This window comes from Bombus flavifrons, chromosome 9 (assembly GCF_040668555.2).
Source record: "Bombus flavifrons isolate JBK064 chromosome 9, iyBomFlav1_principal, whole genome shotgun sequence".
In the NCBI taxonomy this organism is placed as follows: Eukaryota; Metazoa; Arthropoda; class Insecta; order Hymenoptera; family Apidae; genus Bombus; species Bombus flavifrons.
The window spans coordinates 15,080,614-15,105,777 of NC_138450.1; the positions used below are offsets into that span (position 1 = coordinate 15,080,614).

The following is a 25,164-nucleotide window of genomic DNA, read 5'->3' on the forward strand; positions in this document are numbered from 1 at the left end:
TGCATCAATTTTTTCGATAAACCGTTCTTCCCGTTTCTAGTCTTTCTGACAAGTATCCTTAGCCTACTTTATTTTTCCTACGCGCTAATTAATATTGCTCGGTTTATTGGAACAAAGTACTATTCGTTTACACGCTAAGGAATGCAACGATCATTTAATATAGTTGATATATTTATCGATAGCGTCGTTGGATCATAGCTGTGTCGTAAACCCATTTCGTTCGTTAGCGCTTCCACCTTTTTCGAGATAGACCGATAAAAATTCTACGTAAGGATAAAAAAGATACCGCTGGAAACAGCTGTGACGTAGAGTGTAAAGATCTAAGACAGCGTCTAATTAGAGCGTGGAAGCCAGTGACGATGTTTAAAATTCATGCACCCATTGACCCTAGAGTAGGTTCAAAGAGCGGAACCTACGTAGTACAGTGATTACTTGTGTCAAGAGCTGTCACGAAGACAATGTATAAAGCAGGCATACGCAATAACTAGAGGCGCATGGCTCGGCATAATCAAACCTAATCACGTCCACGCCTTAATAATTTTAATAAGTTTCGTTATAATTTGCTTTCGACTATTCATCTCCCTGCTCGAATAATCGAAACGTAATCGATCCCTCTGTAGCGATCCTGCTATAACAAGTGCACGCTACGTTAACTGTTAATCGCATATGCGAAGTTTCGAGTAATTTAATAATGAAAGTATCTACCAAGTTAAATATTCTTCGTGTAAATTTCAAAGAGTTGCGAAAAAATATTTAACACGGTACGCGCAGCTTCTAATTGCTAAACATCCAGAATCTAGAATCTAGAAGCTACTATTAATAGCATTTAGTACTAACAGCAATCGCTACTAATGTTGTAATCTTATTCTATAGCGAATCGGTAACGTTGGAAGCGATACTCCAATGGTAAGAAAGTTCGCTCTCCTAAGATACGTATTAGCATTAACATTATATTAATTTCAATTCTAGCCACTAGTAATGCTAAGATCTTATTCAATGCTAAATCGGTAATATCGCAAGTGACATGAAAATGATAAACGGACTAGCCCGGAAACGACACGCAACAATAAGAATTTCATCTTATATTTCGTTTAATGTTATGTCAATAAATCTTGTTTTTCTTTCTGTCTGCGATACGTTTTCTTGTTAGCCTAATAAATATCTCAGAAAATTATGACAACGCGATAAAAACTATGCAAATCGGAAATGAAACACGTTACTAAGAGTACGTCTAAGAAATTAATATAAAGAACACGTTCTACATACGCTATATTTTCTAGGAAATTTCTAATCAATCGTGAAAATCGAATTAAAAAACAATAAATTAAAAATACAACTGCGTAGAGTTCACATTTTTTTAAATTATTAATGATTAAAAATTTGTTGTAACATTATTGCAATATTGTCGTAGAGACTTGTTAAACCGTTAAAAAACATTTAATTTTTTAGACGAATCTTCGAACATCGATAAGTGATAAATTGCTGTTTGTATTCGTATAAATAAAACTTGGTGTAATTAAATTATGCACATGTAAAAATACATAAAACAATTTATACAATATTTTCATAGTAAACACAAATACATACGGGCCATAGTGATGATATCGACCGTATCAGTCGTGTCACTTCCTAGCGTTTATTTATTACGATTTCAAATCTTGTTCGTATTTGTCATGGTGAAAACTGTTTCATGTCCACTTTTTTTATTATGATTACCTTTAGCTGGAAATATATAAAGATTACATATTAGATGATAGCGTAATTGTTCGTAAAGAAAAAGAAAGTAAGGTCGAAGACGTTTCTTATTTCGTGTCGAGTTACTCGATCCACTTAAAACCTACTTACTTCCGTGCATTGGACATAGGGCTGAGAAGAATGAAAAAATATAGACGTGAAATCTGCATTCGTCGCACAATTTTATTGCCGGAGCGAACTCGTCTTTATCCACTCGAACGTACATAGTTGATGTTTTCGTTTTATTTATTTATTTACTTTTTTTTTTTTTTTTTGTTCGTTATTACAGGTGTCCTCGATCGACTACCGACAATGTACACAAACTGTATCGAGTTCTTCCTCCGTTTGTCTCTTGTTTCCTTCAACGCAATAAATAAACGAATTCGCGCGCGTGCGTTACCGTTTACGTAACGACAATATAAAATCGTCCTGCATTAGTAAATAAATTAAGTAAACGAGCGGTATAGAAGTATAATCGGGATTCAGGGTGTATTTCGTATTTGATATAACAATAATACACTACCGGTTGCATTTTCGTGTTCTTTATGTGTACATGTGTACGTGTATGCGTGCATGTATGTCTCTCGTGTGGATTCTCTGCGTGAGCGCGCGCGCTCGCGTGGGTGTCGATGGGCATTGTTCAGTCGCTAGTTCCTATGCCACATTGCACATACAGCTAACGTACAAATATAACGACGCGACGATTCGTACGACACTACTTCCTATAGTCTCTATACAGCGCGACGCTACCCGCCGTTCAAGGGAAGTTTTTTCTTTGGGGCTGTTTCGAGTCTTAGAGATAGTACTGGTTTCGAGTTCCGGGTTCCGGATGCCGAGTCCCGGCTATCGGGTTCCGGCTTTCGGGTTCCGGATGCCGAGTCCCGGCTATCGGGTTCCGGCTTTCGGGTTCCGGTTTGCCGGTTACATTGGAAGAATCGCCTCCCAATTACCCGATCGATTCACTCGTTGAACATTCTTCTAGGTGTCTCGTCTCTCTGCGTTGATTATCAGTATAAAAAAAGTTGCTGCTGCTGGGGGGCAGTGGGACTGGAGTATGATGACGGCGTGTACGTTTTAGCAATGGGCTAGTTGCCGTTCGTCGAGCGCTGCATTGCCGGAATCACCGCGTCTCGTTCAGTCCCGTAAATCTTACCAGCTTTCTTTGCCATGCTACCCAGCATCTCCATCGAGCATTTGTGCGCGGATCTCAGTGACAATGCCCATTCTTTCAAACTGATTTCATCCTGAAAATGAAATTTCTTATTTACAGCGATACAACTATCGTTTTTATACATCGTCGGCTAATATAATGGTACTCTAATAATAATCATTCTTTAGATACGCCATAAAAATATACTTACGGGATTCGTAAGTACTATTTTTGCGTCTCTCATACGGACGACGATACACTGTTCTCCTTTCACGTGCTGAAGATCCGCACTAACTTCCTCGACCTAACAGTTTATTCAAGATCGTATTAACATATTGCAGCTTTTACAAATACTATCTAATAAAAAGAAAAAAGAAAAAAGAAAAAAGAAAAAAGAAGAAGTGGGATAGTTACTATTCTCAATTTTCTAAGATTTAAATCGTCGGTTATATCATATGACGATGATATACCTGTTAGTGCACTACGCGAAAGTAAACGCTATCTATAATGCATGTATATTTCAGATTTCATTAGCAAAATATTAAGACATTTAAAATTCATAAGGATATTAATGAGTAAATTGCAAAAGTGTAGTTGAATAAAGAGAAGGATATTAGAGAGGATTGTAACAAGATTACATTTACATTTCAAATCCTTTTGCCTCTGATTAAAAAACTAACTTTCCAATACTACAGTATTTATATAAATAACGTTTTTAAAGGCTATATTTTCGAATCATACAATAATTTCAGTTAACGAATCTAGTTTACTTGCAATCGTACTCCTAGCCTCGCCTCGCTTATTTCAATCTTATGTCACTCGTTTGATCACGAGATTTAATTAGCACGTTCATCAAGCATCGCTATTAAATTTATTCATCCGTTTACCTGATCAAGAAAAACCAGTTCAGGCTTCGTCGTCGACTCAGGGTACAATTCTAATCTATTAGGATAAAGTTTTGCATAACGTGTTTGCCACGCACTCGCGAAAGGACCGCCTAATTTCTTAATATAACCGTGTAAAATGCAATCAGATCCTGTAACAAATACCTTTCGATTAGACGATTATCCTTATTCGAAACATTATCGAACGAATAAACTACCAATGGTTGTACCTTTCTCATCCGTGTCGAACCGTTGCTTCTGCTTAGCTTTCTTCTTATTTTCCAACTACGAGAAACGAAAAGATGGTTTAGAAAAAGAAAGGCGAAGGAAAAAGTCGAAGGATAAAAAGAAATTACCGAACGAGTGAACGATTCGTACCTTGTCTGCTTCGTTATTGATTGTCTCGAATACAGTCTCGGCTACTTCGGCCTGCCATCTCTCTGAGATGGTTAGAGGGAAATTTTTGTACAGCTCTTGATCCGCGTCCGTAAGTTTGATACCCTTGGTGTCCTCCTCGTCAAAGGAGCCGATATCAAAGGCGTCTGCGGCGTTTACCTCGCCGCGCGGTGGTATAAGTGGCGGCGTGTATTTCTGGAGATAAACTTGTTGCCAATCGATACCACTGAAAAACGCGTGTTCTTTTAACTCGTCCGCACCTTCGCCAAGGCAGCCGAGTCTGTTATTTACGTCTCGTTGTAGCAGACCTTCCAGCAACGAGCGCAAATCTCGCGAGAACGTTTCCGGCAGCTCGACGTTCTAAAATAATTTTTATCAGTTCTTTAACCTTTTCGTTAGAATGACGGAATACGAACCGCGATGTAGCGATTAGAAATCGATCAGCGATCAAAGTATGGATAGTCAGGTAAATGTAGCATGAAAGTAACAAACCTTAGTTAGTGTCATTTGATCTATCTCGTGTTTGTCTTTCATTTTATGTTGCCTGAATGGACTGTGTCCCTTTAGCAATTTATGCAACACACAGCCAAGCGAAAACCAATCGGCACTGGAATCGTAGGTTACCCCCTTCGAGAGGACTTCCGGCGCCATATATCCGTGTGTTCCTCTGCAACGGAATATTTTTCATTATATGTGACGAGAATATTAGTCGTCTGAGATTGTAACGCAGATGTGCACAGTTACTTACACACTGGCGTGCGGTTTCTTTTTGGAAAAATCGCAAGCTAGCCCCAGATCCGATATTCTGACATGACCGTGTTCGTCCAAGAGAATGTTCGCCGGCTTCAAGTCCCTGTAAACGATGTACCTACGATGCATGTGCTCTAATCCCAATATCACTTCCGCCGCGTAGAACTTCATCTCCCGTTCGTTAAACACCCCATGCTGGCTAAGGTGATAATGAAGATCGCCGCCGTTCATCAAATCCAGGATGAAACAGAGCTTGTCCGGCGTTTGGAAGGCGTATGTCATGCACACTATAAATGGACAATCCACCTGAAAAGTAATCGTTATCGTTTAGAGTATCTAGACTGTACGCGAGTAATTTATTTTATACGTCGTTTTCAGAAACGATTTAAAAATTTATGGATAAAATATGAGATATCGCTTTCAACGATAATCGACGATTTTCTCTATCCGAGTATTTCTCGCTTTTTCTTTTTTTTTCTTCTTTTTTTTTGTCTTCTAAAAATTGCTCTTTTCTCTTTCGTGAATTATATTCATACTGTTCATATGTAGCCGATTTGTTAAAGCGCATGGTTCATTTGTATATTGTCTCTATGTATCACCGATTTAAGGAAAACGTGATAGAAGGGAAGTCTTTCGGTATCGATCTCTGAAATTAGAACTATCGTCAATTTTACGACTTGTTTCACGCCTACGGCGGATGCAATAAACGATGCGAGTTTGACACCTCTATGTGCTCTTGTGAATCTCTATATACGTGTCCTTTTTAACACGCTGGGTGATTACAAAGTCGACAAGATGGAGCGAAGGGTTACTATACTATATCCTACGGTTTACAGTCTACCATATTTTTAGGATATTACATCCTTGAGTAAAGCTTACTCCGGTACTGACTGCCGAAAGCATTATCCTTTCGTTGAGCGCTAAAGTTTCGCCTTGCTTCATTTTTATTCGCTTCTTGTCGAGGCACTTCATTGCGTACATTTTCCCTGTGTCTGCCTTCCGGCACCCGTAAACCTCCCCGAAACCGCCTCTTCCTATTATTCGATGCACACTGAAGTCGTTCATCGTTAACTGAAACAATAGTTTTTGTTCGACGATATAAATATAAATTATTATTCTACGATTAACTACTATTTATCGCAATTTTAATTCCGTTGTAATTACAGCACGATCACGAGCTTCCTCGCTTACCTGCATGTTCAGTTCTAGATTTTTCCACTGACAGAAACGAGTATACTTCTCGCTGAAAATATGAAACAGAACTTCTTAAAAATTTTCCAACGACTAGTTTCTCTTTTGCTAGCTGGCCATACTCTGGCCATACGACATACCTCTCTAGAAACTGTTTGAACGGCTCTCCCCTTAAGTGATTAAAAATCTCTTCTATGTACGGCTGGAAGGATTCAATTTCTAATTTGAATAAGATTTCGATAATATACATTACTAAATGCGTTGGCGGCTCACACGCGAAATGTCCGTTTTTTTCGGTCAAAATAAACATGCTGTTGCCGCCTATCGTAAGAATAAGATTACTCCTCTTTTTTTATACAGAGATACGCACAGTATCCCTGATGCTGTTAGCGAAAAATACGTTATGTGTGTATAACATAGATAAACTAACATCTGTGAGAAATAATTACAGGAAAATCGAGTGACAAACGTACTACCCCGCTACACTAGTATTCTAAGATTAATTCTGTGTTTATTTAGTTATCATTATCAAATCGTGCTGCATTGTTACACCATTGTATTGGTAGCAAATAATTATTTTCTCGTGAAATAGAAACCTCTAATTACTATCTCACATATTTTTACAATCGCAAGGCAATAAAACGTTAAAAGGAACCAACCTCGAATAAATTAACGGGAACCTCGTTTTTCATAAGGTATTTGTGAACGTGGGACACCGCTTCCGCGGAGTATTCCTGAAACCAAAATCACCGTACTATTAAAATGATAAACTGATAGCCTGCTTACAGGCGAAATACTACGAATGTAGAAATATTTTTGTCGATTCTTTCGTAAGCGTTTTATTATATTGCGCCTTTGCTTTTACGTACACAAGGAGATTACTATCCATTTCGTCAGGAATACTTCGTACAACGAAACATTTAGGAAAAGATACGTCTGATCTGGAAATATATACGAGTTTGAAGTAGAATTTTGCTTTCGTTTGATGCTAACAAGTAAAATTAAGAAAACGGAGCTGCTTAAATCGATGTTTCTATGTCGGCAATGACAATTTTCCGCCGCATTAATTACTGACAGACGAGGGATTCTGAGAAGTCGGTATACGTACTAGACATACCACCTCGCATGCTATACTACAGTCTATGTATAGATATCAAACATCTTACACGACCAATTTGATAGTCATTTATAGAGGAAATTCTTGGAAGTATGTCAATAACGATAACTTTTCTAATATATTCACAGGTTTTTCACGTAGTTTATTCGTCGATACGTCGAATAATTTCCTCCAAATGTTCTAACTCGAAGACATTTCAAGATTTACATAGAAATTTTCATTCGTAAAATGTGATATCCTCTTACACAGGCTTCTAGTTGTTACAATATGAAATTTAGTAAAATAAGTTATAACGCGTAGATTTTGATAAGATTTCTTCAAATCCGTCTATATACTTTCAAGACAGTACCACGATTTCCTTTACTTAATATGCAACACGATGACAAATTCTAAGCGACGTATCAAATATTGCGCGCTGAAACCTCTTCTATTCTATTAGTTAACATATCTAGATAGATAGAAACATATCTAGTCATAACTTATAAGTTATAATTTATAAACGCGGATCGTATAACTCAAGTTTCTATAATGACACTACACTGATTCTTCCTAGTAGGTCTATCGCGCCTTATTAAAATATGGACAATAGGAATGGAACTCGTATGCAAGCGGATCCAATCGGTGCGATTTCCGTTTCAATAAATGCAGTTGTATCGCGTATTTTGTTCGTCCCAATGACACGTAACGATACTTCGGACGATCGAAAAACAAGCGTTTTGCATTTTACGTGATCGCTGTGCTTTTAACAACGAGCAACTAAATGCTACGCTTGAAAATAACCGTGTAGAAGCGATCGAAGACGATTATTTCGTTCGCTTTAGCATGGACAGAAACTTGTGCCAGCGAAGAAGATTCCGTAACGTGTCGAAGGGGAAAATTGTGAGCACATAGCGATCAAAGTCGAGGCTAAAATTAGGGGCAAACTAACCGGGGGAAAAGTCGCGTGAAAAAGCCACGGAAATAGTTCCTCTTGCGAAGACATCGAGGGCCAGAGATTAGGAGCCCTCGTCCGCCGCGAAGAGACCTATTTCGGATCCTTCCGGATTCAAACATTCATGCAAAGCCTGAAGAATCAGAGGAGCGGTTCAATCTTTTACGCGGTTCTCTTTTTCATCGTTTGGAGAAAGCGATTTTCGGCCGCTTTCTCGCCAGTTCACGGATAAAAAGCGTATATTTCTCGTGTTTACCTTTCTCTTCTTTTTTTCTTTTTGAATCAACATCCTAAACGCGCACGTTCGAGGTAATCGCGGGCGTTTCAAGGAGATATACCGCTTAGGAAAGTGAAAGAAAATCGATCTTTAAGCTTCCGGATAAGTTAAGGAACGTTTAAGATTTTTAAATCATCTTTCAAAAGTACTTTGCAGAAATGCGAAAACAAACTGGATTACGTTGTTTGTCAATGTACTAAGACCGTATTTATGACCGTATTTATTCTGGGTTACGTTTTTAAGAATTGAAGCGAACGCCGTCAAAGCAGTTCCTTTGGGAACCGATGCACAGGTGGAAACGTTTTCCCGACTCCTCGAAGCAACGCTGAAAATGTCCATTCAGAGATGAAATCAATTTCAATATGAATACCTACGAACTTCCAAATCTTTTAATTTACCCTATTTTTCTTTAAGCCTACACTCATAGCGTAATCTCCATAGACACAGAAGATGAAAACGAATAAATAGAAATAGAGAGAGAGAGAGAGAGAGAGAGAGAGAGAGGTAGGCTCTAGTGCAAATTGTAGCTTTATTCGAAGACTCGCGATTTCAATATACATCAACGTCTGTTCGGTTTAAAAGTTTCGAGCTTCGAAAAGTGCTGGAACTTGCAGCTCGCCAACATAAAAGAATATAATCATCGGGATGGTGGATAAACGTGCAACGTAGTAAACTTTCGGACACAATAGCGAACACAATGGAGTCGGAGGAGGAAGCTTTTACGATATCGGCAAATTTTTTCGCTCGGCACTGTCCTTACGTCCTTACGCGAGCAACGACAACTTTTCTCAGGCAAAATGGAGACGATGTGTAGGACGAAATTGGAAAAGTTTGTCTAGATCTAGAGTCGAGACGATCGTACTTGCGAGATAAAAGAAATTAACAGATATACGACTGCGTAAATATGTGAAACCGTAGTAGCTAGATGTGAATCTAATCTATTTTCAGGAAATTTCAACGAAAGACCTATCCTCGTGGATCAGGCTTCGAACTGGAAATAAAATTATTCTCGGATATTAACGTACGATCTCGAGTAGGCACACGCGGTCCAACGTCTACAATGCGTCACATTTGTGGACGATTTCGTTTACACCGTTGCTATATCGTCATTCCTGGCTAACGTAAAAGCTACATTCGATGAATGAGATGTTACTCACATGGGAGTGTGCCAGCAGCTCCTTCATGATGAAATTATCGTAGATCTCTTTGGCAAGTATCCTCCTTTCTTCCGGGCATTCCAGCTTCTCGTACACCTTGATCTACAATGCATAAATGAGAAATTCCTTATGGAGTTGGAGATGACGATGCGTGCCACCACGCTACTGCAACTTAAATAGTTTTGTGTGCGAGCTAAAACGAACCTCTTCGTAAAAGCTAAGTTGCGGAATCGGCTCCTCCGCCACATTCTCGCAGTAGTCTTTGAATAAGAGGTAACCTGCAATCACAAGGTAACGGGGGAAAAAACAATGCATGCTTCGATCGATCGATTCTTCGCGTCTTTCCAAAAAATTCACTTTCCATCGGTCCAATTAATTTTACCTGTCGGCTGTATCTACGAAAGTACGTATTACGTGTTAATTTTCTTTACGTTTAAGCAAGATTTGTACAAAAGCGTGAACAACGTTGAAAAATCGCAAAATAAAATTACCTATCACAGAAATTAATTAGCAGTGATAACATCGACGATCGGTCAGCCAATTCATTTCTTAGCTTATCGAGCTGTACTACTCTTTGCCAAGTACCAAGCAGTTGTTCAAGGCGTCGAGTTCGATAAAAAGATTAATTTCATCAACGGTACGGCTCAGCGACAACGACTAAGCCTAACTAAGCTACAACTATGTAAAATATGTAATTTAACTCAAATCTAAACCACCTTTAGTATCTACGTTCGTCAAGTATAATTATACGTCAGTCGTATGTCAATTATAGTCAAGTATAAATAACGATTCGAAATTATTCGAAATGAATGGTCTCAGGGATCGATTGCGCGATAGAGCGGATTTCGTGTATACAGAGACTCGACGTTAAGCAACGGATGTATTTCATTAAGGGCTCGAAACGGCATTGTCCTGAACAATGCTCAATCGGTATGTACGTAATCATTGCCCTATTTTAGTATAATTCCCATAGAGATATTTAACGTTACAAGAACATGAAAGTCACGTTATTTTCTCAGTCGCTCTCTTTCAATTTTATTCTATTCTCATTTACAGGCACTCGTTCTATAAATCGACAAGAAAGGATTCTGCAAATTCACGTTTCAATTTGTTCGATATACCGTGCACGTATTTATACGCAATGCTTTAGATTAGGTCATTCAGCAAGACTCTCAGCAAGATAAATAATATACTACACGTAATGCTTATACATAGGTTCAACTCAAACGTATTACGCAGCGTTTTATCGCTACTTGTTTATAATAGTGAAATTTTTACTACGATGTAGCTGTTCTCGAAAGTGATTCGATGAAGTTTTGTACACGTGCACGTCATCTTGACATTTTTCAATGAAGGAATCGTATTTTTTAGAAACTCTATAAAAATTTTAAAAAAAAAAGACAAAAAAGAAAAACAAAACAGAATATCCGATCGATAATTTAATGAATTTTTTCCCTCAGCCCCCGATCACATCGTGCATCGATTTGGCATGTTGCGGTGAATGTAAAAGAAGCTACACGCTCTCTACTTCGCCTTAGCTGCTTTAACTAAAACGTATACATGTACATATACATGTGTAAATAATTAATTGATTTTTATTGGCGCATTATTAGCTTTTAAGGATAATCGTTTACATCACTTGGTAGACTTATGACATGCACTTAACGTTGTTTTATTTTTGATACCGGAAAACACGTAGTGATTAGTTTTACGAATTAACCTGCCACTTGTATGATCGTTTGGGAATTATTTCACACACACACACACTTCCTGTTGCGTGCATTGTGTACTTATCTGATTTTCTCGCGGCAAACACAGATTACGGAGAGAGATCATTATCGTTTGCAACATGTAAAAAGTACAGTAAAAAGTAAGAATTTGTTTAAAAATAATTGGAAATTGGAATTACTTGTTAAAATCGTTGATTTTAGAAATCATTCGTCGGACAAAATTTTAATTGGCTCTCGGTAATTTATATGCGATCATTAACATTGAAACGAATACATAATCGTAAAATTAGAGTGGTTACGTTGACCCATGTATAAACTATTCGCTTGTTATTCGGTTATTTGCTGTCTGTTAGTTATCTAGCTATCTTGTTAGCGACTGTAGCCTTTAACATATTATTGACCAGCTATCTTACGTAGCGATAAAATAAAAACTAACGCTTTAAAGCACGCCACCGGCTAGTTCCATGTTCGAATAAAACAAATTGGATAAATTTCGATATCTTAATTGAGTCGGAATATGTAATACGAGTAATTTGAAACAGATTATATCCAACACAAGGAACAATATAACGACAATTTACGCAATTTCATATTTTAATAGTTGCGCAAATCGATCTACGAGCAAACACGAGTACGGTCGTGACTGGCCAATAAAGCGTTATTTTATTAATTGACCTCCTCGATATATTTCCTCGTAATATTTGAAATATCGATTTATCTCGTAGCGGTATGCCTAAAAATTTACATTTGAAAGACATCGATATCAGACACTATTCGCGTGAGAAACTTTGTTTTCTAATTAGGACAGAAAACTGTGAAGAGGTCTAACACAGTCGTCCACAGGCACTTTAAGAAGAAAAACAAAATGTAATTAAGAAGCAAGACGTCATTCGATCTACATATGTATGCAGTTCTTTTTTTCTTTCCGACGCTTTCGCGACTCCAACATGCATCCAACCTTTAAACGTAATACGTTTGGAACCTTGTAAACCTTCGTACGTGACACGAGTGAAGAAGTTACATCGAACGGTTATTTTTCATCGTTTTGGTATTAAGTAAAGTTAATTCGCGTAAAGAAGCAATTACGTATAAGCCGACAAAGTTCAAACCGTTTTATCCAGCTACAGTTTTGATATTTCGTACAATTTAGGTAATAATCTTTGATATTTGTACGTAAGAAATGGGCTGCTAAAACTAAATTTTCGAATCGAGACATTCTATATCTTTCTTATTAAGTAGCACAACTTTATTATATAAAATAATATAAACTTATCTTAGAAACTATTCCACTTGCAAAGTAGCATTTTGCAGGCAAATCGACGATTTCTCCGAAGATTGCCAATTTGCCAAAATGCGTCACTTTTGTGTCACAGGAATCCAATGATGCGTAGATACAAAATAAATAAGTAGTAGCACGATGGTTCAACCAACATGATCTTTGCGATCGTTTTGGCAAATTTTTTCATTAAAACTCGCTCGAGCAACCTTTATATTTCAAATTAAACCGAAAGCTTAACCGTAGGCTTAACGAGATCCTTAACTTTGCTGACGCAAAAAACTATTTTTATTCGTGTGTATTTAACATTATAAGAAAAAGAAAAAGTGTAAATAGAAATACGTAGACTTTTTCTTAAAATATGTATACTGATACAAATTACATCTTTTTTTTTTTTTTTTTATTAAATGTTATATTTAGGTGAATCTTATTTTAAACCACTGCCAGATCGATAACGTTGCAGCCTTTTGCAATGAAAATCGAAGCGTTTTAAATTGCAACGAAAGGAGGAATCTCAATAAAGACGCTAGACTCCACATTATACAAAACTACCGTTCCCTGATTTTGCCTCATTTACATGCAACGTATCGCTTCTGCTTTAGATGTCTTTTAAGAATTTCAACGAAGGATTATTTATTTAGTCATCCACTTCGTAAATACGTATTTACGAGCTAACATGTATACATTTACATTCGTCGAATAATCCTTTCGTGTAATACTTTTTTTTAATACGATTCTAGCTTAAATAACACGGGGAGGTTTTAAAAAATAAAGATCTAAAATTTCAATGGCTTGTAATAGTCATTAACGGATCAAGAACTGCTTAATCAGTGACACAATGTAAATACAGCTCCTTCCAACGATACGTTGTACGTTAAAAACAAACTATTATTTGCCAAGGAAGTGATTTTTCGAAAGCAACGGTTCTTGTAAAGTAAGAATTCTTATCGTCTCTACGTTTCAACGGAAACTTAATCGATAGCTCGATCACTGGAACTTACTATCTGAATAAATGGAAAGAAATACGTTTTGTCGGTCAATCAGCGTACAGTTCAATGAGCGTTGTAAAATTGATTTTCAATTCTCTTTGCGGGATGAATATCGTTGCGAGGCTATAATTACGCGTTAAAAGCGGAGATATTTGCAGACCAACTATACTTAGAGGAACAAGAAATGATCTGTACGATGAAAAGGAAAAAAAAAAAAAACGAAAAATTCACCGCAAATATTGATTTTCCTCTCTTTTCCCGCCGATTCGAACACAAATCCAGTACTCGTCTCGTGTCGTCTCGTGTTGTAAATCGAATATTCCGATTCCTTCCACTGTGAAAACCCACGTAACTGACATTCTGATCGCACGAACTGGCGATTAATTACATACAACGTACTTGTATCGGAAAAATGTTATTAAACCGACGAATGGTAATCTCGAAGCCGCTCTAAATTTTCCAAGGAAATTTCGTAGCAATTCAAACGGATTGTAACGAAAGACGCGTCGTTTGCATGCAGAACATAAAAATCTGATGGGAAATTTAACGCTCCTAACCTACAGCTCGAACGACTTTTCCTTCTAAGCACGGCGTAGTTAAAGGTTTAATTAGGAGAGCCTTACTGCTCTCTTATCTCGTTGTCTTGTTCTTATATAATCAATGAATCCTTGTTAACTCTTGATCTGATAATGCCAACAAAGGTACTTTGGTAAAGGAAAGAAATGAAAAGAAAAAAAAAAACGAAACGCGAGTCGACTTAGATTAAAGGATTTCGTAAAGTTTTTACTATCTATTCTGTTATTAATTTGCATCTTCTGTACGAATACATTTTATTGTTTCTATCGGTAGTTACACGACGTTCCATTAATTCCAAATACCACGACCGCTGCTCTTGTGACTTGTTGGCTAGAGCCGTTTTTTTTCCTTTTCTTTTCCTTTTTTTCTTTTTCAATAGCTGCGTTAATACATTTTCTGCGTTAATTCATCGACGATCGTTATCTCGACGTAAATTGACACTAAATGGAACCACACGATTACGTTAACACCACGATAACAACAAAGTATACTTGAAAGTTGCTCACCAAACATTTGATTGAATATCTTATCGAAGTTAACTTCCCTCTTCTTTTCCAGATATTTGTGCATTACGCTTCTCACACTGCAACAGAAAAAGTACGCGGTGTAACGTTAATATTCGGACAATTGTTATTTCCTAATTGTATATATTATAAACTAGACTAATTGTATAAATTATAAAAGAAGTATCTATACGGACGACGGTGAAATTCCTTTTGGTTAACATTTTTGATATAAAGTTATCTTACGCTTATAACCACAGACCGCCTCTTATCCGGCTGCGCATTAAACGGTCTCCCTTTTTAAGGTTGTCGATCACTCAACGCGTTTCACTCTCTTTCTGGATAAAATCGTGTATTATTAAAACAAGATCGAAAAACGCAAATTGCCAGATATAAGAAATCGCAAACGGTCGAACAAAAGTTCGTTTCGTAACACCAGTCATGTATTATGTAAAAGCTTTGTACAATTGCAACTGTAACGTACCTACGATTCAACGTAACATGCACGAATCGATGCAACATTCAACTTTCCCTATTTCTCGATTGATCAGTCGGTCTTTTCTTCTTTCCCCTCTCTTTGATTTCCAAAGATAAATGCTACCTTTTATCGTACTAAATTTCTTTGCGACTTTAGCGTCAAGAGCGTGAAACTTCGTTATTAGCTTGTAACGGAACAAATGGGCATTTATTGGATATCTATAGCGACTGGATACTATATATCGTAGGTGTAATAGAGTTTCTCGTTCAGGCGTACTTAACATGTTTAGTCTACGTTTCTATTGGACCGAATGATCGATTACCACCGTGATGAAAGATGATACCTTTGCACTTTACCGAGTATGGATCGTTATTTGATAAAACCGTTTAATCATTACGATTGTTCGCTGTATCGATGTAACTTTCCCGATAAGCACTTGAAAAATATATGTTCCTGTTGATAAATTAAACGAGAAGACAAATTATAAAAGAAGAAGGAAATCTCAAACGAATGGAAATTAATCGGATCGTTCCGACTCTAATCGCCGTGAGCAGAAATCGTTTAGCTGTTCCACTGGTATATGTTCACGCGCGGCCAACAATCAAAACAATTCTCTCGGCTAGTCCAAACGTTGCCAAACGAAAACGAAAACCAGTATCGGTTCTACTCGCTGGAACCGCTTCTGACGTTCGCTAAATATTTAAATTTTCCCCTAAATAAGTGCGATTTCGTAAGCACGTGCCGACCCGAAGGTTCCGAATAAAAAAGAAACGCCATAAATTTAGATCGGCACTTGTAAATATTCCGAAACCTGCCGCTCTACTTCTCTGTAGTGATACTTGCCTCGATATTCTACGATTTGGTCTACCTTAATGCGCGAGCTGTATTCAGCCTGCTCGAGTTTACGCCGAATAATTTTTCCAACTTTTCGTTCTCTGTAAAATATACAGGATTTAATCCTGCTGCGTTTTTTTCTTTTTTCTTTTTCTTTTTTTTGGGGAGGGAGAGGGGGGAGAGTCATTCTCGATTAATACAGTTATACTATTCTATCGTTCAAGTTAAATAGATAGAAACACGTCGATCGCATTTATCGCACATACGCGTCAAATGCTTTTGTTCGATCCGCTTGATCGAACGTTCAACGACGCGCTAGTTCTGCGCATCTGCCTCGCGCAGATACACAGATCCACATGCACGCATACATACGTCATATATAGATAGACGACGATAGGGGAAGGGGTAGTGGTTGATTGGAGGGGAGCGTTGTCTTGCTTTGTCATATTGTTGCGAACCGGTCCGAGGTTTAACAAAACCAGGTGGAATGTACGATTTATCAGAGATCCGAGCCATTCTTATTCGCCCGATTCTTTAATGGTACCAATCTCCATTTCTCAGAACCGCGGGCTCCCAATTTTCCAGCAACTACACGCGCTTTCCTCGTTCGTCGTGTAAAGCTCCAATCGTCGAATGGCTCCAACGTCCGTCGGTTCGATATAGCGAAATTCTAACTGTAAGCGAATTACGCGTAACGACCGACTGTAAAGAACTTATCGTGCTGTTACTATACTTGGTCGCTATATCGTTATATACCGTTGCGCAGCTATACCAAGTAATTATATTTATCGTTTCAAATTATGATTTTTTACTTTTATTTCAAATAGAATTTATCTGTTTTTACGAATGTCCGTTATCCTCGAGATACTTCCGAACTATGACTACGTTTGTCATCGGTTGAGAAAGTTAGGAAAGAAATACTGTTTAGATTCAGTTACCGAAATAATCCTATTCAACTTGTACCGCGAGAAATACGGCTGACTTCTCCAAGTACAAACAACGTGCGTAAAAATTTGGATCGCTTTATGAAAGCATGGCAAATTATTACCGCATTCGAATTTCGAGGAATTTGTTTCTCTCGCTTTATGAACTACGATACGACTCGATTTCCCGTTTTACTTTGACACGGTCGACCAGACCGAATATATTTAATTGTAACCTATACAATGCTGTATTTTTAAACGAAACTCTCATCGTTTGAAAATTTTCGAAGTACGAAGGGTATGGCATAGTTTCTTCCTCTCTTCGTTCGATCGTTCGCAATTTGTGAAACACACGGTGATAGTAAGCGTGGATAAATATCGACAGTTTTCGATGTTTCGCTCGCTTGGTATTTTTATATTTGTACGACTTTCGATAGTTTATCTTATAGGATAAAAATGAAAATAACTTCTGCGTACTCTGCGCGTTAGTCTTCAAGACATACTTCGATAACGTGTCTTTACCTTTGTTCGCGACAATTCTACGAGTCGAATTACTCTACAAAAAGTAAAGAGTAAGAAAACATATTCTATAAAGATATATCTTCGATATTTGAACATACCTGCTTCGGATATGAATCTCAAACGCGTCTTCTTAGACGTCACAGGACAGCAACGTTTAAAAATTCATAGCGAGTCAACGAGTGCCTAAGGTTTTGCAAATATCGTACCTTTTTCTATTGAAACAAGATTAGAAAAAAAGAAGAAAAAAAAAGAAAAAAAAAGAAAAGAAAAGAAAAAGAAAGAAAAATGTAAACGCGTGAAAAATTCATAAACAGTGACTCGCTTCGTGCGACATAAATACGTATAAAATAGATGTAAAAGCTGTTAAAGGATTCTTGGTACGTTTCATAGGTCGATTTGCCTTATCCAGGCTCGTTCAGGCTCACGAGATCTTGGTATAGACGCTGGCAAACTGCCAGCAAAGAGGAAGCCTGCTATCGAATCGACTTATATTCACGGCGTACCTTCGTAACGTCCGTGTTTTACGGATCGAAAATAACATCGGCAGTGTAAACATTGGCACATTATAATCGATGTGCAGTATCGATCAAGGTTTGTACCGGAAGCCGTTACACTCCCTTTGACATTCGCGGAACGGTAATACGATTAGCGCGAGGCAATCGAATTCAACGCGAGTTGTATTATCCTTGGATGGATCACGTGGACATTTACCTGTCGTGGACGCGTTGCGTCCCTTTCGAAACAACGGATCTGATTTCCGAAGAATTCATTTTGTCGAAAGGTTTGGAAGACCGCGTATTCCCAAAGTAAGCCGCCATGAAGGGGAAAGCAAAGTTATTCTAATCCATGCAATGTCTATTTTCTTTCGGCCTAAAAGTATACCCATACGATATATTGGAATTTCTTTATGATTCTATTTGAAAGTTAAATTTACTTTTTTACTTTTTGGAACTTGGAAATCTCGAACTTGGAATCCTTCCATAAAGTAAATAAATTGTATATTTATTTTATACAATGTAGTCAAGTGTGTACACAGAGACGAAAATATACGTTTGATACATATAATCGAATTAGCGTGCTATCGATTTAATGAATTCGTATCTAGGATAAAAAATATAAACATTACGTAAAATCACTGCTGCGTTTACACGTTACTTACATAAAGTCAAATTGTTCTCGTAGATTCCCTTTACCCGAACGAAAGTTTGTTCATTTGCAATAATCGATTTTGCCTCGCCAGTCAAAAAACGCAAGGTAATGTTTAAACGTTTAAACCCATGGAGAAAGAAACACTTTATACCTGCAATAAATTTATCCGTGCACGTAAACATCGCAGTCACTTCGTCCGTTACAACCCTGCGGAAACACTTAAAATCGAAAAGGAAATAAAAAATTAACGACTCTCTCTCTCTCTCTCTCTCTCTCTCTCTCTCTCTCTCTCTCCTCTCTCGGGATTTTAAATTCTCATAATCCACCAAGTAAAAATAAATGGAATAAGAAGGCGTACAAACTGGAGTTTCTAACGAGTGATTTGCAAGAATTTGTATTCTTTTACGATGGTCGATTGTTCTTTGGATTAAATGTTAGCACGGATTCGCAAAGCGAACGAACACCATAAAGAAGCCATCAACTGCACCTTTCTAAGGTCCTTGGCCTTCCCGACATTCAAAGGCCTTCTTAATACTCACCTGGGAAAACCAAGCAACGAACAGAGGGAAAAAAATGGCATTCAATGAATCATAGTAGCGACGGGGATAACTTCTGAATATGTAAGTACACGAGTCTGAATTAATTCGACGTTAGGTTGAGCGCGACCAAGTTCCGCCGCTTTTGAGATTTTATTTACATCTGGTGGTTTCGTAAATTCTGTTATCCTCTGTTATCGATTTCCCACGAAATCGTATTCTCTAACTGTCAAAACCGCGATATTTCTTAGTTGCCTATTTTCTTAATTAATATTTTACTTTGAACAGATGCAGATCTCAAGAACATTGAAAAAGCGATAAGAAAATATTAACCGAAAGATCAAATCAAGGGCATTAAGGACAATTTATGTAAATTACTTTAAAAATATCAAAGTTACTCGTAAACGATATACCTATCGTTACCGTTCAAGGCAAAGAATTTAAAAATATCAGGGAACGTTATATTCGTCCATAATTTTAACGTTACTTCCATTTTAAAAACTATTTATTTCAATTATGATATGTTCGTTGTAAGAGATATAATTTCTGAATATTTTTGAATTATTCAAATTGGACTGAAATACCGAAATACCGAAATACCGAAACATCGTAGCACGTATTTACGTTATTTGCAACCGTTTCCATTTCACTTTTAAATTAGCGGTGAAATATTTTATCGAGTGTACATCACGTTCATCGAATACACAGAATTTGCAATAAAATCCAATTTAACGATAAAATTTGGTCTTTTCACCGCAGCTATAAATCAAAAAACAGCAGCTTTTAAGTGTGATCTCTCTCTCTCTCTCTCTCTCTTTCTCTGTAAAGTTGAGTTTGGACGAATATTAAAGTAACGTTATGAATTTAATTATGACGCGTTTTCGATATTTCCTCGTAATCAGCTGATTTTATATCGTATTTTCTTAGAAACACATCGATCGTCACCACACGTGTTCCATGAACTTATAAAGAACTGTTACTCAATCTTCTATCGTTTAAAATTACATATTGACTTGCACATTTTATATCTTCAAACAAACGCTTCACTCGGTCAATCATATTTCTTACCTTTCTTCGTTCGATTTATATAATTTGATTCTCTTCGCCGACATTGTGATTATGAAAAAGAACTTCGAGGACCGACTTCGTGTCCTTCTTCGTATGCTTCTTTCGAATACAACTTACAGCTTTATCCGAGTTTCAAATATTGAAATAACTATAGCGTTATAACAACTAGACTGCTGTACATTCATCGCGTCGTTACATTTGATATCGAAAGAAAAAGGGAATTGATACTCGTCTTCGAAACTTCAATCAACGTCCAAGTACTACGTAGACGTTTAAAACATTCTATGAAAATTTTCCTTCGTGTGACAAACAGCGAGTTATTAAGGGATTACCGGGGAATTATAGAGGAAAGATTTTTAAATATGTGCGTACTTTTAAATTTCGAAAGTATAGTATAAACGAAGATAAAAAATGTCAGAGAAAAGTTACATGCAGCACCTTTTTATATCGATGATTCGAGCAATTACTTATTAATTAATGATCAATTGGTAAAACGATGTAGTAAAAAATTGTATTCCCTGTATAGAACACTCGACGATACATGACGCAGTCACAGATAAAAATAGGAGAATCAAAGTCGGAATACGTCTTTACTATCAGACTGTAATATCGCCGAATCGTTGATATCCGACTGTTATTGGACGCAACCAAACCTTCAACATTGCAGATAACGCTAATAACACGAAATATCGAAGCTTAGTTGCTCGTTATTCGATTTCAAACGATTTAAAGTCATTAATTTTGTAAATACATCGAGATCTAGAACTTTTGACTCGTTACTCAAAGTAAGTTATCCATAGACATTATCTAAAAGTCTGATTGACGATTAAGGCGAAAAAATGAGATTCTGAAAGCTAGAATACCCTTTGCCCGACCTCTCATAAACGGTTTTCATTCGGTTAGACAGACACGTTTCTGACTACATCCTTAACCAATTTTACATCGCGCCAATGACTCAGATGATAAAAGGCCTTGTCAACTTCTCCTCGTCACACACAAGAAACTTCTTTCCTGTTTCAAATGCTTTGTCCCGTACTAAATCTTGCTTCGCAATAAATTACGCTGTTACCGGACCGAGGGCTTGTACCAACAATTTCGGCGGACGTACTACCTTCCACCAACAAAAACAACAAAAGCGACGATATTTTTTCTTTAGAGCTTCTTCGGAGCGACGAGGCTCCCACCTGCAACTTTCTCCGATATAACTAGACACTTCCACCTTTTTCCTTAGTCGGTAAAAAAACTGTTTATGCTCGACGATGGTCTCGGAAGGGCAGCGTTATGTCGATCGACGATTTTGCCATATATTCGACGAAAAGAATACGATAATAACACGATACTATAGATAACTGTAAGTATAAAAATTTGCAATCCTGCGTAATTCTTAATCAAAATCCTTAAATTTCCTTTCAAGACCTGCTCGCAGGACCAGATCGTAATTTCAGGAATTAGAATAGGCCGCACAAAATTAATCTTCTCGTATATTTCGAAGAAATACGATGCTCCATTCGTGACGTTCGACGTGGAATTCCTGGTAATATACAGTTCGAACGATATACGAGAAAGATTTTCTTATCTTTCGCTGAGACTAACCGAACAAGGCGCTAGGGTAAAACGCAACCCTCGAGAAACATTCCACGACTACCGAGCCAGACAATTTCTAGAATTGATCATCCTGTATCGAAGTATTTTTTTCTCTTGTCGAGGAAAATATCGTTCCTTCTAAGGAAGTCAACCGGCAAAACGTCCATAAAATGGTTCTATGTATTTCTGTTGGTTGTAAATGTTCCGGGGAAAAATAAGAAAAGATCGTAAACACAGATCGTAGGATCGTATATGTGTAAATACATAGGAATTCTAGTTACAATTATTAATCTCTAGCTACTCCAATTATCTTAGAAACCCAGTATCTGTGTAACAGTAGTATGTAATATGTTTGCCTACAATGGCAATAAACGATTAGGCAATGATAAAAAGTGCATGAACATACACATATACGCCTAAATTAAAGTTCATGGAAATTAATGACATCATTGGTAGGTTATATCTAAATTTAGGAAATACCCACGTGAATGAATTCTTATCGAAATTACGAATCAGAGAAAATATCGTCTAGCGTTTGGATTATTCGTTGCTCGCGTGCAATTTGCACGTTTCTGTTATTCGTTTTCGTCGTTGTCTTTATAGTCTCATCGCTGTGGATATATTTACGGACTAAATTGACTTTTATTCAGATCTTAAGAGTAAATATGATAATAGGTCACGTGCGTAGCTTCTTAAGGACTATATTGTAATAAATAGTACGAAGCGATGCGATTTTAAATTAAAATAGAAAGACGAAGCTGCGTTAATCAATGAAATTCTCCGTCTTCCGATTAGAAAAACAATATTTCCATCGTCTTTGGTCGTTACTTCCGTCACTTCCGATCGACACAGCCCACTGTTTGTAAACATATTTCTGGAATGGCGCGCCGCTGAAGCGAACGAAGCCAAAGAACCGAGGCATCGCGTCGCTACGTATGCGCAAAGAAACGAAGAGAAACCGAGACGTTGGGCTTGTACCAGACAAGGAAGTGCTCGAAGAAGAAGAAGGGAGGGACAGGAAACGTGGTGAGACGTAGCGATGGGTGTAACTCGATTATCATTTCTGAATGTGCATCAGCCTCTACACCGTTGACGATCATTTAGCTCCATCGCAAACAGATTTTCCATTTGAAAGTATTTATCTAACGCATACGTATCGATATATCGCATGAAATATCGGAGCGATCATTACCAACGATGAATCGCAGTATCAACGATTTAACAAATGAACGATGTAAAGGTACATACCCGTGAAATGATGGGAATGACGGAGGTCAGTTAACGAGGCCTTTTTTTTTTCTTTTTTTGTTTATTTTATATACGCGATGCTTCATCGGTTTCAAGAACCGATATGGAGGGAATAACGCTGGCCGGTTAAGGAAACAAAATTTCGGTCAGTTAACGCGCCACTACGGTAGAACTGTGCTTATTCATAGGAATTTTATAACTGTTTAACCGTGTGTTTTGGGTAAGTTGAATAATTTTTGTTTAGATACATACACACAGCCTTTCACGATAGCTTACGTACACCTGTCCAACTTTGCGTATCTGGCTTACCGAACAAAACGAAAACGTACTTTGTTACGAAATTATTTACGCTTAGATATCAATTATTAACGTAATTCCAAAAGGAATTACAAAAACCGAAACCTTTAACTCGCCAAAATATTGGGATAAGATCGCGTCAGAAAATTTTAAAGCCCTTGATTCTTTAGACGATAAGAATATATAAGATAATAATGGTAGAACGTTATTGTTTTTCTATGAAAAATACTAATATAATATTAAGTTTATTATTTTTATAATTTCACGAAGATACAACACGTGTGTATAATTTTTGCAAGACTGTATTCTATATTTCTGTTCCTCTCTTAACGAAGGTGAATATGAATAAATCGTTACTATTCAAACCAATAGCAAAGCCTTCGAGACTCTGAATAAATCGTGTTACATTTATCAAAGGATTCGTACAGCTAACGTTCTTAATATATAATCTCTTATATCTAAAAGGCGTGTTACGTTCTATATAGACTTTTACGACTGATTGTAGATAAAAGCTTGTTTTTCTTGTGTCATATAGATTCGTTCGTCATAGCCATATCATTCGCGTTTTATACATTAGTCGCCCGTAGTCGAATGTTAACAATGTTATACGGGCGTGCTCGATTTCGATTTTCTATGTATCATCTCTTATTATCTGAACTAAGAAGAATGGTAGGAGGTAGCTAGTGAATTTGTATCGTGGAAACCTCTACTATTATCTAATAAACTGTTCTATCTCCACGTTTGAATAAACGCAACTCTACCGTATATACACGTAGTACTCGAAGCACCGCTCACGAGTAGGTCGTTCCCATCGCTACAATCGAGACTACGAGACGGTGGTCGTATGGGCAAAACGCGACGGCAGATCGACAACTATTGCGAGATATACCTAGGATCTGGCAAGATGATCTTCTTGCTCGCACGAGCAGCCGGTGTGCTCTTGCTCTTCTCCATAGCCATCAAGTAGCTGACGTCGGCCAGCACCGCCTCGAGGTCCGCCATTTTCCTCGGTGGTCTCTAAATCTCTCGATGTTGGACACGGCTCACCCTGGAGCTGTTTTCTCGACGACACTCGGTTCACTGTCGCGTACGTGTTCTTCTCACTGTCGCGACGCCGGGAACGCTACCGACGCCGACATTCTGATCGAACGACCGACGTGCAACGAACTTCGCGAGACTGACAGCTCCGTCGGGTATCTACGCGCGATTTCTACCGAGGGAACCACTAATTCGACGAGCTCTCTCTGCTCGAGGTTAACGACACTCCCTTCGAACACAACACAATCACCCGCGCAACTTGTTTACCATTCACGCGGGCGAGACAGAGTCGATCTTCCAACTGCTCATTGTGAGTGCTCTTTAGTTGACGAAAACGATCGGGGAACGTGCAACCGAGACGCGGTTTTATACACGGTCATTCACGACAATGGGCATGGACAAAGTCGTAGGGAAGCTACTGCTTACCGACTGACAGCTAGAGAGCTACGAAGCCTCGAGCCCGCGCGCATTTGTGTGCTGATTGGTGGATTGCTCTGTGTTTCGTTCGTCTCTCTTTTTCACAAGCTTGCTAGCGACGCCTATCATAGGGATTACGAACTAATTTGATTTCACTAACAGCTCCCTTATCGTTGGATTATCATAGCTTCTCTTCAGCTTTTCTCTACTTTTATTCGAATATGTCCATTATTCTTTCGAAAGGTTTATGGCAAGTTAATGTTATTATCTTAAACTCCGAATTTTTATAGATATTCATACTTTTGTGATCGTAATTAAATTAAAGAAGCGCGACATAGAGATTCGTTTAACTCACTCAAAATATACATACATACTTATCGAGTACGTTATTTTGAATATTTTATATATA

At 37.7% G+C, this 25,164-nt stretch overlaps 1 protein-coding gene across 2 annotated transcripts; it reads right to left on the reverse strand.

Moving 5' to 3' along the window:
- Positions 1-1,897: 1,897 nt before the first annotated feature.
- Gprk1 (G protein-coupled receptor kinase 1) lies at positions 1,898-24,799 on the reverse strand. Of its 2 annotated transcripts, XM_069120957.1 has the most exons (15): positions 24,190-24,798; positions 14,665-14,741; positions 9,792-9,865; positions 9,588-9,689; positions 6,765-6,839; positions 6,246-6,307; positions 6,106-6,157; positions 5,794-5,985; positions 4,913-5,220; positions 4,657-4,831; positions 4,147-4,524; positions 3,999-4,053; positions 3,772-3,920; positions 3,096-3,188; positions 1,898-2,978 (listed from the first exon to the last, which is right to left on the reverse strand). In XM_069120957.1, exons 1-15 carry the CDS (start codon positions 24,300-24,302, stop codon positions 2,820-2,822), a joined length of 2,064 nt encoding a protein of 687 aa, XP_068977058.1. In that variant the 5' UTR covers positions 24,303-24,798; the 3' UTR covers positions 1,898-2,819. The 2 variants fall into 2 exon arrangements, with proteins under 2 accessions (XP_068977058.1, XP_068977059.1); XM_069120958.1 differs by lacking the exon at positions 6,765-6,839 and having other exon boundaries at positions 24,190-24,799.
- Between the last annotated feature and the right edge of the window lie 365 nt (positions 24,800-25,164).

Coding starts and splice junctions, on each gene's coding strand:
- Gprk1 (XM_069120957.1), bottom strand. CDS start 24,302: ATGGCGGACCTCGAGGCGGTGCTGGCCGACGTCAGCTACTTGATGGCT. Junction 6,840..9,587: donor AGCTGCTGGCACACTCCCAT/GTGAGTAACATC, acceptor TTTTGGTTTCAG/GAATACTCCGCGGAAGCGGT. Junction 4,525..4,656: donor ATCAAATGACACTAACTAAG/GTTTGTTACTTT, acceptor AAATTATTTTAG/AACGTCGAGCTGCCGGAAAC.